The 19,567-nt window shown below is 31.8% G+C and overlaps 2 protein-coding genes across 6 annotated transcripts in view; one reads left to right on the forward strand and one right to left on the reverse strand.

The window, feature by feature from the left end:
- The window catches only part of LOC139509918 (uncharacterized), a 57,844-nt gene extending 42,023 nt beyond the window's left edge, over positions 1–15,821 (reverse strand). For 2 of the 5 annotated variants that reach the window (XM_071296264.1, XM_071296263.1), the window contains exons 1-9: positions 15,544–15,804; positions 11,965–12,241; positions 11,798–11,853; positions 10,911–11,166; positions 10,178–10,233; positions 3,005–3,320; positions 2,729–2,784; positions 341–662; positions 74–129 (exon numbers count right to left, since the gene is read on the reverse strand). In XM_071296264.1, the coding sequence (XP_071152365.1) occupies positions 74–129; positions 341–662; positions 2,729–2,784; positions 3,005–3,320; positions 10,178–10,233; positions 10,911–11,166; positions 11,798–11,853; positions 11,965–12,241; positions 15,544–15,675 (1,527 nt within the window). In that variant the 5' untranslated portion in view covers positions 15,676–15,804. Of the gene's footprint in view, positions 1–73; positions 130–340; positions 663–2,728; positions 2,785–3,004; positions 3,321–10,177; positions 10,234–10,910; positions 11,167–11,797; positions 11,854–11,964; positions 12,242–15,543 lie in introns of all 5 variants that reach the window. The other 3 variants (XM_071296265.1, XM_071296266.1, XM_071296267.1) reach the window with 3 other exon arrangements.
- Positions 15,822–15,952: 131 nt separating this feature from the next.
- Positions 15,953–19,567, forward strand: LOC139510063 (MRG/MORF4L-binding protein-like). The gene is made up of 4 exons (XM_071296292.1): positions 15,953–16,104; positions 17,165–17,286; positions 17,892–18,054; positions 19,064–19,567. Exons 1-4 carry the CDS (start codon positions 15,999–16,001, stop codon positions 19,246–19,248), a joined length of 576 nt encoding a protein of 191 aa, XP_071152393.1. The 5' UTR covers positions 15,953–15,998; the 3' UTR covers positions 19,249–19,567.

Here is a 19,567-nt window from a genome sequence, read left to right on the forward strand (position 1 = left end):
GGCCCCTCACATGTCTTTTATAATTTAAGTGTAGTCTTATCTCGACAATGATGATTTCAGTATGTAAACTTACATTTATTTTAGCACCAGTTTCATCCTGTAATTCTCTGATCTTTGAACCACCTTTTCCTGTAAAAGAAAAAAAAAATAACTTCCAAGGAAATGAAGTTCATTAAAGGCTACCAAAAAATTTTACATTAAAAAACGAAGAAATATTCATATGTCATGAGTATTTATCTACTTTTCAAGAAAAACTAAATTATGGTTACAAATAAAACCATTAGAATAAGGATTGTATTTATTGTCATAGATATAGGAAGATGCGCCAATGTCTTTTTACCAATAACTCTTCCAATCCTAGATGAATCTACACGTATAGTGGATGAATCACTCTGGCCGCCATCATTACTGCTACCAAAACCTCCTCTGTTTGAATCACCCCCACTACCAAAACCTCCTCCGTTTGAAACACCCCCACTACCAAAGCCTCTATTTGAATCTTCTCTTCCTCCAAAGCCTCTATTTGAATCTTCTCTCCGTCCAAAACCCCCACCGTCATCTTGTGTCAACTCATTGATCATTTCTTTGGCCTTTGCTACAGCATCAGGTGACCCCTCTAACTGTATTTCCTTCTGACCACTTCCATCATCATCTTTACTTATCTATAAAGAATGACCACAAATCAAAAATCTTTTAATTTTTTTCTCAATACATAAATGGTGCGCTTTTTTTTTTTTTTGAATAAAAAGAAAAATTTCAAAGTTGTAGCACTAAAGCCAGTTAACTCATTATGTACAGCAAAATTTGAACATATGTATTGTTTATCTCCCTCATAATCATGGAAGAATCAATTAGATTTTCTGTTTTAAAGCCTCTTTTAAGGAGTGCTTTTGTTCTATATTCATGGTGGCCAGTTTTTTTATTGGGGGAGGAAGCTATAACTAGAGAAAACCATGACCTTCGATAGGAAGAATGACAATCCTAGTCAATTTAAAAGATTGGAGTCAAGTGCACCAACACAATCAGGGTTTGAACTCACAACCTCAGTGTTGACTGGCTAGCGATTAAAGTAGTAACTACTTAGACCATTCGGCCATCAAGGCCCCCATTACCATTGAAGAACTGTTTGCTACAGATGTTTCAAACTAATACATTCAATACCAAAAATTTGTAAGGGTTCTGCAGAACCCAGTGTCTCGCCTACTTTTGCTGTTAATAGCAGGCTCAGCAAAAAGGAGGGAAAAAATTAATAGATATTCCTCTCGATACACTCTTTTGATTGTAAGAATCTGTCCAAGTTTGGTAAAAATCCAGGATAGTTTATGAATTTAATAAATGTTTTAAAAACTTTAACTGCAGACTGTATGTAATGTGAACATGAAGAAAAACTAATGTTTTAAAAACTTTAACTGCAGACTGTATGTAATGTGAACATAAAGAAAAACTAAGTCCATTTATAAGTAAAATAAAGATAAACGTACAAAATTTTAACAAAATTTCCTTCTAGATACTAGCTTATGATAATAAACAAGCTTCTATCCAAGTTTGGTAAAAATCCAGTATAGTTTAAGAGTTATTAAAATTTTAAGAACTTTCCCCACAGAGAGTATGTAATCATGGTAATGTTTCCCGGCAGATAAACTAAGTCCATTTATATGTAAAATACAGAAAAACAGGAATTCTATTTTTACAAAATTTACTTCTGGATACCAGACTACACGAATGAATCTTATTTTTACAGGACATTCGGTCTGGTAAACAACCTACTGAATGAAATTTTACCAGACCAATTTTTTTTTACATCTAATTGTACATGTATATTATCCGACAAAATACAACAAACTTATGACTTGTTGTGCCCTACTTCTCTCCAAAATGCAAAAAACAAAATCATGTGTAAGAGGGTATATTGTTATGAAAGTTGTGCACAATTGCTTGAATGCATTTCAGTGATATAGAAAAGTAATGTCACATTTTATTGGATTTTGACATGTTTGTGAACTAAGCATAATTTAGAGTTTCTGTATAAAATATTATTTCCTGTTTCTTCTTTCTTTTTCATATATCTTTAGGTTTTCAATTCTAGCGTTTATATTCCATAGCTGAATTTTGTGACCTGCTTTGATTTAAAAAAATTTTATTCATTGTAATTGATCGGCAAACCCGGAAAAAGGCTTATCCGTTCCTTGAATCTGATCCGGTGTTGTCTTCATTTCCGGTTTGGCCAATGATGGCAGCCATTGTTGTTTTTGTCAGTCAGATATGTTTTTACCCGGATTTACACATTACTTGTTGGCGATTTTCTGCATAAAGCGAATGGTTGAACAAAATAAACATCTCTGTCATGAATAATAAAGATGAAAATTAATTTTGAGATCGTTTGGGAATTTTGCTAGAATGTTAGAAAAATCCATGAAAAAAAACCAACACCATACATTTAGACCGGAATTCAACAAAATTTTACCAGATCGATCCATTATTAACCGGATTTGTCCAACAGTCCGACAAATTTCGTGTAGTCTGTGATACTATTTTATGATCATAAACAAGCTTCTATCAAAGTTTGGTAGAAATCCAGGAAAGTTTAAGAAAGTTATTAAAACTTCAAAAACTTTAACCACAGAGTGAGTATTTGTGGAATCCATCGACGACAAAGCAGACGACAGAATGTAGGATCGCTAAGTCTCAGCTTTGTCAATGATGATTTCAGTGTTATATGTTAACTTACATTGATTGTAGCCCCAGTTTCATCCTGTAATTCTCTGATCTTTGAGCCACCTTTTCCTGTAAAAGAAAAAACTTTATTAAGGGAATGAAGTTTATTTAAGGCTACCAAGAATTTCTACATTCAAAAACAAGATAATATTAATATGTCAATGAGTATTAATCTACTTTTGAAGACAAACTAAATTATGGTTACCATAAAACCATTTGAATTAGGATTGTATTTATTGTATTTTCATAGATATAGGAAGATGTGGTATGCATGCCAATGTCTTCTTACCAATAACTCTTCCAATCTTAGATGAATCTACACGTAAAGTGGAAGAATCACTCTGGCCGCTATCCTTACTTCTACCAAAACCTCTGTTTGAATCACCCCCACTACCAAAACCTCCGTTTGAAACACCCCCACTACCAAAGCCTCTATTTGAATCCTCTCTTCCTCCAAAGCCTCTGTTTGAATCATCTCTCCGTCCAAAACCACCACCGTCATCTTGTGTTAACTCGTTGATCATTTCTTTGGCCTTTGCTACAGCATCAGGTGAACCCTCTAACTGTATTTCCTTCTGACCACTACCATCATCATCTTTACTTATCTATAAAGAATGGCCACAAATCAAGAAATATTTTACTTTTCTTTTGGATAAAAAATAATTTCTATAGCTTTAGCACTGAAGCCAGATAACCCTTGATGGCACAATTTGTACATGTGATAGGTTTACCCCTCTTTGTTCTCAACAAAAAAAAGTAACAGGGATGCAATTTCTTAATTATGATGGAAGAAAAACTATAAGTTACACATGTTTCAAACTAGCGACCTTCAAAGACATTCAATTTCAATGACAAAAAGTTCCACACTTGGGAAAACCTGAGAAAGCAATTATTCAAACTGACCTTACTAAACACAGCACATCTTCAACCTGTGCAAAGTTTTAAGAATGCTTAAGGTAGCAATACATAGTTAACTTAGGAAAAAAACTTAAAATTGACATTCATAATTTATAAACACCCTCTTTCCCTTCCTTCCTAACATATTAAGCTTAATATTTGTATTATGCATGTGTATATTTATGGAAAGAGAATCTTCCATAGATTTAATTTCCAATAGTTATAATTTGGTAAAATATAATCTCTTTTTGGTGTAACCATGGCAACAATCTGTATTTTATATTTAATACAAAATATTGCAAAAGGGGAGTGAACATGTCACAAAAGTCTCAAAAATTTGGTCCAAAGGAAAATTTCAATCAATTAGAATGATACCTTTCCTGAAACCATAGATATATATATCTATCAAGAGGGGGAAAAAAATCATATGCATTTCTGCTCGTTTTTCCATAAAATTGAATTGAAAAGATTGAGCGTCAAATCTTTGTTGAAAAACACTACAATAATTTCTAGACCTACATTGTATGGGCGGTATGGATAGGAAAATACGGACTGTCAAACAGAAAAATGACCTATAAAACATGCTAAAAACAATCTGAATTTTCATATAAACCCACTAGGAAGGCTATATTATTCTTCAACTATCTAAAAATCAATTTTATTGTACAAAAACTTTCATATTTAAAAAATTCACCATGGCCATAATGCGAAACTAAACTTCTGTGTTTTGCTACCTAAGGAAACTGTTTTGCTACCTAAGGAAACTGTTAAGTTGGTGTTGAAAAAACCATACATTCTTTACAGCATAAAATGACAATAAAGGGGGTCTCATGTGGGCAGTGATCGGGAAGGACGTGCGCCCTGCGCCTATAGGCATATCGACCAGAAATGGCGCATAGAGTGACTTATGTAAGCGCCCACGTGGCGCACGATATTTTTCACTTCGTTTCGATACGTTTAGTTATTGTCAAATGGATTTCCGATCGTGTTCCGTCCCGCCATGTGTGTGTACACAACTGTGTAATGTTCCTCCAATGATAGGAGCACCTATATATTTTTGGGACGTCTCGGGTGTTTTCCTATAGAAATAATAGAACCATTGGGTGTTACTGATTACCCAAAAAAACGTAATGAACCATCATTCATGATATGATTTTTTACAACTTTAAATTTGTGAAATCAGGCTAGTACAGACGAGATTTGTCTCTAATTATTATATTTTAAGTTAGTTCAGCTTGCTATTATTTCGATTGAAAAACCCCAAAGCCTTTTTATGAATATAGTTTTTGTCTCCATAAAAGGCGACTAACTGTCCTTGTCACTTTTTGGTCTTTGGCTTGTATTGACATCTTGTAAACATGCCTTCAGCGATTTGTTGTTTTGTTTTATCAATTAATGATACTCTCTACTGTTATTGTTGTCATCGTAATGAAGTAATTATAATTCAAGAAGTGCAGAGGAAATACCAGAAATGTCCTCTAATACGGAACGTCGGGAATAAGTATGGTATGGACGAAGACCCAAATTTAATGTAAAAAAAACCATGAACATGAACAAGATAACAGTACCAGTAGAAACATTGTAAATAAAGGTTATCTTAAATATTGTCTGGTTTGGAAGAAGTTATTTTACATTCTTTGAAATTGAAATAACAAAATCACAGGCACAATATCCATGATATTATTTAGAATCATAAAGGTAAGTACCACCATCTCTTTGCCGAGATATACACTTTCTATTTTTTTTCACTGTAGTCAATTCAAATGGCCCATTCATTTGACAACATGGCCCATTATTTTTTAAAATGGCCCCTTGAATTTAATTGTGAGGGGCCCTGGGCTCATAGAGAAATCAAAGAGCAGAATGCTCTGAGGGATACGATTGCCATAGTTTTCATTGACACATGTATAGCAGTTCTGCCAAATTTTCATTAAACAAATGCATGAGATTTGGCCAAAATTGAAAAGATCAAAGAGGAAAAAAATAGATCCAAGAATACTGCCGCAAAATAATATGAACATGCGGGAGTCTCAAGCATTTTTGGCCAGTAACCCTGGTACAGCTGGATAGTATTAATCTCTAAACTAATTCAACTGCACATGCAAAATGTAACAATCTGAATAGTCACTCAACTTAAAGAATAGCCAATCCCCGTTACAAGTGTATGAGCCATGTACTTATTGTGTTTTATCGAATTATAGTTATCCTGTACCATTGTAAACTCGTACCACTAAAAAAAACTTGTACCAATGCAAACTCGTACCATTGCTAACTCGTACCAACTTATTTAAATGCATTCAAATGGTGTTAAATGATGAATATACATAATATACGTTACTTTCACCCAATACCTCTTAAGTCTGTAAAATGTATATAATTTGAAAGTACAATGACCAATTTGTAGCTAATGTTCCTTGTATATTGGATAGAAAATACTGTGGCAGATGTAGATAATTAAAGTATTAACAGTTTCACCCGAAGAAAATTTTTCATGAATAATTAAATCTTAGCAGTTAGTCAAAATGATTGCCAAAATTATTTTTAGTCTATAAATAACAATGAAATGTAACTGATTCCTGTTAAGGGGGTCCGCATTTTCCCCACAAAAAAAGCACATGGCTTTCAACAATTGTAAACATAGCATTCAATTTGTGATCATGGATTACAGCTTTAATTAACTTAAATTGGATATATATATATATTCAACATGTTCAATTTTAATAAAGTACAGTTAAAGCAATGTTTTAACTTTCCTCTGGATTAAGTTCTACAGTGGCGGATCCAGAACTTTTCCTAAGGGGGAGCCTGCTGACTGACCAAAGAGGGGCTCGCTCCAGTCATGCTTCAATGATTCCCTTTATAATCAACCAATTTTTTCCACGAAAAAGGGGGGGGGGGGGGGCGCTGGATCCGCCTATGTTCTAGTTTGAAAGATCAGTTAAAACATTAATGCTTTAACACATTCTTTATTTTTGTCTAAGTTTTCATTTAACTCCTGTGTAAAATTCAAGTAATTCAACTTTTTTTTATTTCTATTAAGTTTACAAACAGAAACCCATATATTTTTCTGAATGGTACGACTTCCCAGTAGTACAAGTTAACTTTTTTGGTTCCAATGCCGCGGTACGAGTTAACTTGCTTCCGTATCTTATCACCGTAATTCTAGGAGGAACCCTAAACTGGACCCCTGTTGTGTTCACTTATCGTTACACTGACCTTCGGTGCGAAGCTATATATAGAACGGCGGACCAGTTTAGGAGGAACCCCATTTCTTACTCTTTAGTTATTGAAGTTCCTTTGGGTCAGATGGCATGACTCCTTTCCGTACACACTCCTCTGTTTACATTGAGATCGTTCTTAATATAATATGACGTTTATCGGCATTAACGAGTTAATTCTTCTTGACCAATACTTCGAAAAGGGAGACAACTCGAAACGATAATATGGAAGATTCCATTTCTGCTGAAGGGGTGTTATAGGAAATTTTTACGATGAAACATTTATTTTAATTTAAATTATGCATATGATTTAAAATTGTGCAACAACAATAGCCCTCCATATGCAGACAGACATAGAAAGAATCCCATGAGTTTCAAATTAATCAATGAAGCGGGGAATCACTCAATCTGATACCCCTTGAAATCAGGAAAACTACACGCATGTGGGGTTTCACTAATTAGCGACAAAAATCGTCACAAAGCGACAAGAAGAAAAAAAATTAGTGACAAAAAGCAACAAGAAGCTATTTAGCGACAAGAATACATTTTGTTATCACATACATCAAAATAATTTTTTAGGATTATATTGAAAGATGAAGAAATAAAAAAAATTCGAGGAAGAGATTGTGTACTTTTTATATGAAGAAATTAAACATGTGTAAGAGCAAAGGAAATGTAAACGCTATAAAATGAAAATAAAAACAAAGATTTGTCACCTTCCTTTTGAAGGATTTAATAAAAAAAAAAACATGAAATATTATTTCCTTCCTAACTGTACAATTAATTTTTCCTGATAAGACCAACATTAGCTGTGGCTTCACTCTAAGGTAATACACAATTCAGAGCATCAAATGAGATTAACTAGGTGCGTGTCCTTTGTTTAATTGCTACAATAACATCCATTAACACCTTCATCTATTACATGCACCAGAATATACAATTATTGTACCGAATAGTGAACACCTGACTGTTGAAAACTCAAGATTGTCATCAGTTTCCTTTAATCTTCAATCTATATGCATAAACATGATAAATATCGTTAAATGAGACAATACACTAAATAAAATGATGAAAAATATTCACGTTTTAGTTATGTTTTCCTCTTGTTTGATTTCAGTTCTTAATTTGTATTTCACAATTTGTGTATGTATTTTCTGGACAATTATGCACAAATAATGCATTTTGCAAGTTAATTATATATTGTACAAAAATAGTTTTAAAAACAAATAAAAATCAAAATATATTATTGTTCTAAAACACAAGTAAAAGTAATACAATAAAACGACAGGGTAAAGGTAATACTTCCTGTGATACCTTATATAAAATATCATGTAAATAAATGTAGCAACTGAATTAGATTTACAAGTTTAATTTTTTTCCCTATCAAAATTAATTTTCCTGTCATTGAAATTGTTTTCTTTTGCATATCTTTTTAATATTTATTTCGAATAAGTATAAATATAAATAAAAAAATGTTTTCTTGTCGCTAAATAGTTTCTTGTTGCTAATATTATTCTTCTTGTCGTTTCTTGACGCTTTTTGTCTCTACAATTCTTTTTGTCTCTAATTAGTGAGACCACGCATGGGCATCAATACATAAACAAACCGCGACTTGCGATTTGGAACAAGAACGTTTATTAAATGATATGATGAATGGTTCTCCATTTCTTTATGAGAGTACAGTATCAAATATCAGTTTCATAACGGTAAAATATAGAAATACTCCACTTCAGTTCTTGTGACAGAAATGGAATTATCGATCGGCTTTCAGAGAACTCTCGCAAGTTATCAAAATTTGGGAATTCCCTCTGACGTGTTTCTAAATTTATAAAAACACTAAATATAAATACTGTTTAATTCTGATTTTCCGTATTGTTAAAAACACGCATATAAGTCAAGGAAAATATCACACATGAAGATTATGAGTAAAACATTACAGGAAAGTTGTTTATGTTCAATTGTTTTGCTTGTTTTTACCTTTTAAAGCAAGACAATCATAAGAATCTGAGATGTTGCTGAATGTTTAGAATAAAACGAATGACGTGAGGGAGTGTATCATAGGGTCAATGGTAAAAGTCTACAGATTGCTTGACAGCAATCGTATCCCAAAAATCCTTCCAGATCACTGTGTGGGGGTTCTGATCTTACTATTTTGTCATATTTCTGCATCTCACTTACACTATGAAGGTAAGTAATTCTCGTTTTTTTTTTATAATTTTCCATGTCTAGATAGACTTCATTTCCTGTTTTCACAGCCAAGGTTGGGCGGTAAATACCACCCCCGGTATTTACCAGTGGTATTTACCGGTATTTACCGCCCCGGACAATACTCCCCAAGTGGTCAATACTGGCAAATACTGGTCAATTGAAATTTTCATGGTTGTTTCTACTATTAATTGAAGTAAAATCTTGATAAAAAGTCAAATATAATGTGTCGGCTTATAAAATTAATGAATTTGATATGTTTTATTCATAATCATTTACATAAAACTTATTCTTACTGATTTAAAATTTAGTTTTTATGAATAATGATATTGCATACTTCATTGTACTTAAGATATACAAATTTATATTTGATTTCAACATGTTTAAATCAATATATTTTTATTCAAAATTATGATTTTACAGGTAATTAAAATTAAAGGTAAATAAAACTACAGGTAAATGAAGTTACATGGGTCTTTTTACCTATCACCTGGCATTGCTATGTGTGAAAATTTAATTACTAAAACAACAGCCTCCAATAAAAGTTGACAGTACATGGGTTGAAAGTAATAAAATTGATATATGAAGACTCCAATAAACAATAAATTATTTCCTGTTGATAGCTATTTAACTGTGAGATAAAAATCTTCTTCATGCTGGAAATGGAAATTTGAAGCAGGGACAAAAAGTTTTTATCTTTTACTATAATATTATGTACACATTAATCAATCATGTAGATCCCTGTTTGAATTTACAATAGAATTAGAAATGAAAGCATTAAAAATGATTTGAATATTTTCTATATAAATTAATTATTAATTGTAATTATAATTGATCAAGTAGATAGTGGTTTTTATAGTAATGACCACTAAAAATTTCAATCGACCAGTATTTGCCGGTATTTCCCAGTATTTGCCAGTATTTCCAGGTAAATACCGGTATTGACCACTGGCATGGTCAATACTAGTATTGACCGCTTTTTTGCCAACCTTGTTCACAGCACAATAATTTGACTTACAAAAATAATCGGCAATCCTGTGTCACGCTTAGACCCCAATGAGACCCACAATAATAATAACTTATATTTTAAGTGTAGTCTCAGCTCAGTCAATTATCATTTCAGTATTAACATGTAAACTTACATTGATTTTAGCACCAGTTTCATCCTGTAATTCCCTGATCTTTGAGCCACCTTTTCCTGTAAAAGAAGCAAGAGGCTCTCAAGAGCCTGAATCGCTCACCTTGATTTTTTGGCATTTATCTTTCGTTTAAGAGTTTAAGTGTCCAATTTCATCGTAGATTGTTTTTTCCTTAAAATTACCAATTTAGTGGCAGCAACAATGGGTTATTAGATTCATCTGAAAATATCAGGGCTGTTAGAGCTTTACCTTATGAACACTTAAACCCCTTGTCAGATTTGCTCTAACTGCTTTGGTTTTTGAAATACAAGCCAAAATCTGCATTTTACCCCTATGTTCTATTTTTAGCCATGGCTGCCATGTTTTTTGACGAAACAGAAAATAAAACACCAACTTTATTCTAGATACCATAAGGATCGTTCAGCTGAAGTTTGGTTGGAATTGGCTCTGTAGTTTTAGATAAGAAGATGTTTGAAATAGTTTACACCAGACGGACCATGACAGAAGCCAAGTGATGGCTAAAGATGAACTTCAAGGAAATGAAGTTTATTTTAGGCTACCAACATGACCAAGATTTTTTATATTCCCAAAACAAGGTTATACTAATATATCAATAAGTATTTATCTACTTGTAAAGAAAAGAAAATTATCGTTACAAATAAAACCATTAGAATAAGGATTGTATTTATTTTCGTAGCTATAGGACGATGTGGTATGAATGCCAATGTCTATTTACCAATAACTCTTCCAATCTTAGATGAATCTACACGTATAGTGAAAGAATCACTTTGTCCGCTATCATTTCTTCCTCCAAAACCTCTATTTGAATTGTCTCTTCCTCCAAAGCCTCTGTTTGAATCTTCTCTCCGTCCAAAACCCCCACCGTCATCTTGTGTCAGCTCCTTTATCATTTCTTTGGCCTTTGCTACAGCATCAGGTGAACCCTCTAACTGTATTTCCTTTTGACCACTACCATCATCATCTTTACTTATCTGTAAAGAATGACCACTGATCAAAAATCTTTCACTTTTCCTCTCGATACATAAATACTCCAATTTTTTTTTTTAATTACAAAGAATTTTTAAAGATATAGCACTTAGCCAGAAAACTCATTATGGCAAGATTTGAACATGTGTAAGGTTGACCTCTCTCATAATCATGGAAGGAAACTGTATACTAAGGCTTTTGTACCTCAGGAATAGGTTACCTTAGCTGTATTTGGCAAAACCCTTTAGGAACTTTGGTGCTCAATGCTCTTCAACTTCGTACTTTATTTGGCCTTATAACTTTTTTGGATTCAAGCGTCACTGATGAGTCTTTTGTAGACGAATTGCGTGTCTGGCCTAAATATAAAATTTAATCCTGGTATCTATGATGAGTTTAATGAGTTACGGATGTTTCAAACGACAAAAAAATAATCAAACTGACCTTACTAAACAAAGCACATCTTCAACATTTGTTCAATCACTGTGCAAAGTTTTAAAATTTGAAAGAACACAGTTGAGAGTTGGAAGATGAACAACCAAATAACTCTCTACAGCATTTAATGTTAGGTCAGTGTTTATATTTTAAGTGTAGTCTCAGTTTGCCAATGATGATTTCAGTATTAACAAGTAAACTTACATTGATTGTCACCCCAGTTTCATCCTGTAATTCCCTGATCTTTGAACCACCTTTTCCTGTATAAGAAAAAAGATTAACTTCAAGGAAAAGAAGTTAATTTAAGGCTACCAACAATTTTTACATTCGAAATTTGATTAAAGAAAACATTCATTTAGAATTGTATTTACCAATAACTCTTCCAATCTTAGATGAATCTACACGTATAGTGGGAGAATCACTCTGGCCATTTTGATCTTCATTTTGGCCAAATGACCTCGGTCCACTATCATTACTACTACCAAAACCTCTGTTTGAATTATCTCCTCTACCAAAGCCCATCCCGCCTCCTCTACCACTGGAAGAGTTTGTGTCTCTATTTCTCCAATTGTTGTCTTGATCAGCATTGGAAGAAAATCGTCTTCCTCTAGACTTTCCCATCCAAGTAGTGTCAGTATTCATTCTAGGCTGTAAAAACCAACAATTTTTTTTTTACATGTGACAACATCTTGATATTCTAAATTCATGATAATATTTGTTCTTTACTTGTTATCCTTTTATTTCTTTTATTTAATTCATCTAAATAAATGTCCAGGTAGAAAATTAATACAAAATATGGTCACAAAGAAAGCTGTTGTTAGACAATGTTAGACATGTGAAAAGGACAAAACAGTATTTTCTTTAAGATGCATATTAATGAAAAATATTAAGATATTAGAAACAATGCATTTAACATATTTAAGCTTTTATCCTTTTCATGATATTAAAAAAAAAAGTTTTTGTTTGTATTTAAAACTTATAAACAATATAAGTAACATACAACATGTACAATGTATAACTGAATAATTAAACATGATAAAGCTATTCCAGAAATAAATAAATTGGGGTCAGGACAGGTCACATTTTGCACTTTAATTTCTGCTGATTTATCAAATACTGTAAAAGTACTTTTGTTTGTGGGTATTGAATTTCTGGATTTTCAAAATTTTCTTAGAACATAGTTCACATTTCATCATTGTTCATTGGGAATTTGAATTCATGGTTTAACCCAATAACGAAAAAACCATGGTATCCCTGGCCCACGAACAAAAGTAGTTTCACAGTAAAACACATCCTACTAGACTTTCATTAAACAACATTTCATTTCAGTGCCTCCTGACCCCTGTGTATGTATTTCTGAAATAACCATCAGAGAACAAAGCATTAAGTAACTTGAACAGTTGTCAACAAAACAAGGTGTTAGTGTACAAGGTAAATATATGTAACTTTTTACAAGATATTGAGGATTTACATCATACAATTAATTTATTCAATTTTCTCATACTTCAAAAGCTTAACTTGCTCTTTTTCATTTATCATGTCTCTATTTATTTTGATTTTCTTGGTAAATATTTGAGACCCCTAAATGAACATTTCAATTCTATCAATAACCAGGAGTCAAATATTAAAATTTTTGACTTCTGGAAATATAATGTGGTCGTGTGATTTTACCTTGTACAACAAAAATTAACATACAAATGAGAATGAACAATTCTAACAACATAGTAATATTCAAGGTCATTCAAAATTACCACAAAAATGATCATGATGATGCTTATTTAAATTGAAAATTAGACATCTGACTCTTTAATCTTTAACAACTGACTAGTTGCATATTACACTAATTGAGATATTCCTATAAAATTCTACTTTTGACAGTCAATGAGGTTAGAAGAGAAACTGATATTAAATCAAATATACATGTATATAGGATGCATTGTGTGGTACACAAATTTGAATTAACCTTGATGGAATGAAATTCTACCTGGTCTGCCAACACAACACTTCAAAGATAACAAATTTTTGGCTTTTTAAAAACAGTCAGTTTTGGGGAGTGATGAAAAAGTATTTGAAAAATGAAACCTCAAATTTCTCTCTTTCAATATCTGATACTTAGGCCAAAAAACTATATGTCTGTTAAAGGTTACATCATTAAAAATATAAGCCTCGATCATCTTTTACACTTTGAATGAATTTTAAATCTGATATGATAATCCTGTCTTTTAGATTATAATTGTGGACACAGAAAAATTGAACATAAACAAGAGGTTCTAAAGAGCCTGTGTCGCTCACCTTGGTCTAAGTGCATATTAAACAAAAGACACAGAAGAATTAATGACAAAGTTGTGTTTTGGTGTTGGTAATACGTTTGTAGATCTTGCTGCTTACAATTATCTCTACCTATAATGAACTTGGCCCAGAAGTGACAGTAGAAAATATTTCGTAAAAATTTACAAAAATTCTGAAAATTTCTGAAAATTTTAAAAAATTTGACTATTAAGGGCAACAACTCCTTAAGGGGTCGATTGACCACTTTGGTCAATTTGAATATTTGTAGCTCTTACTTTCCTTTACATTATTGCTGTTAACCGTTTATCTCTATCTATAATAGTATTCAAGATAATAACCAAAAGCTGAAAATTTTCTTAAAATTACCAATTCAGGGGCAGCAACCAAACAACAAGTTGCCCGATTGGTCTGAAAATTTCAGAGCAGATAGATCTTGACCTAATGAAGAATTTTTTTTACAGCAGATTTGTTCTAAATGCTTTTGTTTCATGTATGAGCCAAAAACTGCATTTTACCCTATGTACTATTTTTAGCCATGTCGGCCATCTTGGTTTATGGGCAGGGTCATCGGACACATTTTTAAAACAAGATACCCTAATGATGATTGTGGACAAGTTTGGTTAAATTTGGCCGAGTAGTTTCAGAGAAGAAGATTTTTGTAAAACGTTAACGACGACGACGGACACAAAGTGATGAGAAAAACAAGTTATTTATAAATTGACTTTCAATTTCAAACACTCCTTGAAACAAACAAAAAAGAAATGATCCTAAATTTTAATATTTCTTTCATTTTGATCAAAAATAATCAATTTACGTTTTAAACTGTTACTGCCGCAACTTGTAGGAAATAGGATTGTGGCAGGAACTTCAGTTATCAAGTGTAATAACAAGATCATTTATCATGCTTATAGACCATCTTTAACTTAAGCAAACTTTTCAAAAAGTTTGTGAATACAATTACTCATCAACAAATTTACAAATGTTATTATCGTCTTTTGTTTAATCTTTCATTGACCATCATAAAAATAGCAGAAACATTTGAGAGAGGAATGCATTTGTCAGATTATTCATTTAATTCAAAATTGGATAAAATTATGTGTTTTAATTGATGATCATAACTGTTTTATAAAAGATGATATTTGTATATTTTTTCACATACATTTTTAGAAGTACATGTATTAAAGAAAACTTCATTTTTTTAACATGATTAAGGAATATTACATCGTTTTAATGTAGAGTAATTTAAGTTTAACATAACAATTTTGTTTTAAACTAACTGGTAGCAAGAAATGTATGGGGAAATGCATGATTTTGTAAGTCTATGCTATCTGAACCAGTACATGAATGATTTATCGTCTGCTACTGATCAGTAAGAATTTGTACCAACAGGCATAAAAATTGATGATTGAAGTAGAAACTACTTGAAAAAATGCACAGCTGTCTCATAGCAGAAGACAATGTTCAGTCCCCTTAATCAACGCCAACTGAGACTTATCTCTAGGCAATTAAAGTCACATTATGAGAGGATCAGTAAGTCAATATACATGTACCTGCAAATCTAGAAAGTGTGATAAATAAAGGAGAAGTATCATTATAAGGGATGCACTTTGGAGTAAGTATTTATTAGTTAGGAGTATAGTTTGATGATTACAAGTGCATACTGTGTTTGATTTTTGTTCCCTTGAAAAAGATGAAGATGATGGTCTCCATTCTTGTCTAGCCACAGGAGGTTGTGGCATAGATTTGGGAGGCAAACCAGCTATTTCGTCATCCCAGTTCTCCTCTTCGTACATTGTTAAATAAACAAAAGAACATTAACTTTGAATAAAACAAAAAAATCAACACATTTTCATTCAAACATCGTTCTTTACGTAAAGTGTATCAAAGCAAAAGTAGTTTTGAAATTTCCCACATGGAAACAAGCAGAGTTATAAAATATGTTTTAAGCGTATAATTTTTTAATATATCCATGTATAGATTATATAGAAAAAATATTATCAACCCAATTTAAAGGTGATGTACTAATAATTTTAATAACATATTGGCGATATTAATTACGAAACTACGAAAAGACTGATTTAAAATAAATTATAACGATGAGCAAGGAAGATTATTAATGAAGAACCAGTATAATTTAAAAATGGTGGACACTGAGAACCTTGTCTGGGGTGTAGATTTGGAAGTTAATTTATTACATGCCATGAGAGGACACAAACCAGTTGGTAATAATTTTGAATGAACAAAAATCAATTTAGATTTAATACGCAACAGCAACTAGCGTAACAAGCACCGAATATAGGAAAAAATCACTGATTTTGAAAACTGAGAGAACTTATCTCCCCTTATATATAAGTTTAATATAGGTTAATTATAGCAGTACCAAAAAAAAAAAATAATGTCAAGTCCAAATAGTGTAAAATTCAGGGATCTCCAGGGAATGTTTTATCATGGTGCACCGCCTTCGTTAAATTATGTCCAGCCCCCATATAATTCACCTTGTGGCTTGTCACTATTTTAGTATTTGGAAATCTGTCCCTGCTTAACCCTGAGAATCTGTCCGGCTTGAACTTTTGACATCATACAACAATCACTTTTCCATTGTGGTGTCAGATATTTTCTATTAAGACGTCAACATTTTATAGGATCCTTTGTGATACATGTTCAGTAATCACAGACAAATACTGACATAGCGATAAGGTGTATGATCCCCTCCATTGTAAAATTATCTGAAGTCTATGTCAATGGTCCCCTAAAATATCGTTTAAAAAAAGTGAAATCACACAAATACTGAACTCCGAGGAAATTAAAACAGGAAAGTCTCTTATCAAATGGCAAAAGAAAAAGCTCAAACACATCAAACCAATGGATTACAACTGTCATATTCCTGACTTGGTACACTACATGCATTTTGTATTAGGAAAATGGTGGATTGAACCTGGTTTTATAGCTAGCTAAACCTTTTAGGACAGTCACCCTCTAAGGCTAAGCTAAGTGTTATTTATATTATGTTCAATTCAGTCATGGACTAGGTGATTATTTTACTAAGTATATACATGTACATGTATGTGCTTACTAAAATATACAATTACCATGCCGGCCAGTAATTTGAAATTTTCATTGAATTTGGTAAATTTAATTGAATGCAAAAAATTTTAATGACCTTACTTCAACATGTTCATGATGTTCATTATGTTCAAGAAAGCATAATTAACATCAATGTTTTGTATACCAATAAGAGAGATGATTGATATTCTAATATTATGACAAATATTCTTTTTTTAGGGGTCAATAGATACTTTCAGTTAGCTCTTATACATGAAAAACTGAACAACATCAGCCAGAAAAAAATAACAGCTGGACAGATATGGAAACATCTTGGTGTTATGTATGATCTACATGCTTTGGTAAATACTCTTATTCTATTATTTATCTACAATGCTCTTATTCTATTATTTATCTACAATGCTCTTATTCTATTACTTATCTACAAAGACTACTCTAGAAAACAAGGAAAATGGAAACCAAGATTCATGACAAATATACCTTTCACAAAAAGATAGATTTGTAATTTGCCCTCTTTACACGTTCATGATCATTTCTACAAATGCTTTATCTTATATGTGGCTTCATTTATTTCCATGTCATGCATGTGTACCGGTACACACATTTTTTATGGGAGAGGAAACATTATTTTTTATCAATTCTGCATACAAGCTTAAAAAATATATATTTTGATTAGCTCTCATTATTTTGCCTTACTGTTATCACAGAAATGCACCAAAATTAGTACCCCTAAATAAATAATGAATTTACAGTAATTAATGTAAATACATGTACTGGAAACTTATTTAAACCACGTTAACATTCAGGTATTATGAGTAGACATTATCAGTAAAGCAGGTAGGTCATTACAACATGTTCACTATTGTCTTTTGCTAGGGGGAAAAATTATCACAAGTTACAGTCTAAATATAAATGCAATAACCTAAAAGATATGTTTTTTTTCCAGAATGAATCTGAAATACTGCCCTTTCCTAACAAAGAAACTGACTTCTCCTTACCTGAAGATGACTACAAAGAATTCTTACATAAAGCTTTCCCTAGAAGTCCGACGAAAAATGATGACAATAAAACTGAACAGAAGACAGAAAAAGAAACACACAGTATTAGCTGTATGTATATTCTTGTAGAATGTTAAGTTGAGGAGGAAATTTTGATGTATTGTAAACATGTATATTCCTATGAACCAATATAGCAGGATACAAGACAATGTTGTCCTAAACTTCTATTGTCATAGATTATTTCAAAATTATGTAGACAATTATTATACAGCTGAAATAAAGAAAGCTTAAAGGCTGTTTATTACTTGACATACAGTATAAAATCTTTGACATTTGTCAGGCCTGCAAAATTTGTCTAGAAGAAAGACACAGTAAACCTATAATAGTACGGTAAATGATAGTTGTGTTTATATATAATAAAGAGGTTTTTTTAAACATCTGTAACTTTGTCAAAACTTCATGGAATGTTTTGAAACTGAAGTTTTTTTTGTTTCATCAAATTGATTTGATTTGTGATTTTTGGTGTTTTAACACCACTTTTAAGCACCGTATTTAGGCTATTTCATGGTGGCCAGTTTTTATTGTTTGAGTTTATCAAATTGACAAAAGACAGTAAAATTCAAATGTTTTATTTCATTTTTCACATTCTACTAAAAAATGGACCTACAGTTGGATCAACATTTTAAAACTTAAACAACTTTATCAACCTGTCATGGAATGTTATTAAAAATGGACAAAAAATTCTTCAAGATTATCAAATCAAGAAATATCATCTGAATGACAAAATAGTGCTTAAAATATATACTATATAAATGTGAAAGTATTGATGAAGTTACATGAGAATTAGACATCCAATTTTTGCCACTGTCCACATAGCAGAGGACATTGTAATAGTCTTTATTAGTCATTCAGATTCATTCAGCCACTGACTGTAGTATTAATATTGGTTTTTATTAGTTGAAGATGTTTTTATTATTTACAGACATTTGGACTCAAAAAAAACTTCTTCTAGTTATTAAATAAATTTTGTGGATGTTTATAAATAATTGGTAGATGTTAATACAATGCCACTATTTAAAATCATTGATTTTTGTAATGTATGTTTACTTCATCATTTTAGCTCAGAAGACAAGTAAAACAGATAAATCAGAAAGTAAACATTTTGAAAATAAACATACTAGTAATGTTGTACATGCAAACACACCCGAGAACTCTCCAAAGAGGAAGAGAACAAGACACACTCCCTCTTCACAACCAAGTCCTGCCAGTACACCTGATACTCCAGCTACAAAGAGGAGGAGATAACCCTGACACATAACATGGCCATTGTACTACAATTGATGAGTAGGCAGACGGAGAGCTGAACAAACCTCACTAAATGAATTATATAGAAATATAATCCCCTGATAGACATTTCTCATCACACAGAATGAGTTTGTTAAAGAAGAGACTGTATAATAAGGCACAAAAATGAATTGATAACTTTTATATTTCATAGAAAGGAAAAAGAAATCTGCCTGTTTTGTACCTTTTTGAAAATTCATTAACAGGATTAAAATATTTTATTTGTATACATGCATTGAACAGTATTGATATATGAAGAAATTAAAATCAAAGTTATTAG

This window comes from Mytilus edulis, chromosome 1 (genome assembly GCF_963676685.1).
Source record: "Mytilus edulis chromosome 1, xbMytEdul2.2, whole genome shotgun sequence".
In the NCBI taxonomy this organism is placed as follows: Eukaryota; Metazoa; Mollusca; class Bivalvia; order Mytilida; family Mytilidae; genus Mytilus; species Mytilus edulis.

Coding starts and splice junctions, on each gene's coding strand:
- LOC139510063 (XM_071296292.1), top strand. CDS start 15,999: ATGAAGAACCAGTATAATTTAAAAATGGTGGACACTGAGAACCTTGTC. Junction 16,105..17,164: donor GAGAGGACACAAACCAGTTG/GTAATAATTTTG, acceptor TTCTTTTTTTAG/GGGTCAATAGATACTTTCAG. Junction 17,287..17,891: donor TGTATGATCTACATGCTTTG/GTAAATACTCTT, acceptor TTTTTTTTCCAG/AATGAATCTGAAATACTGCC.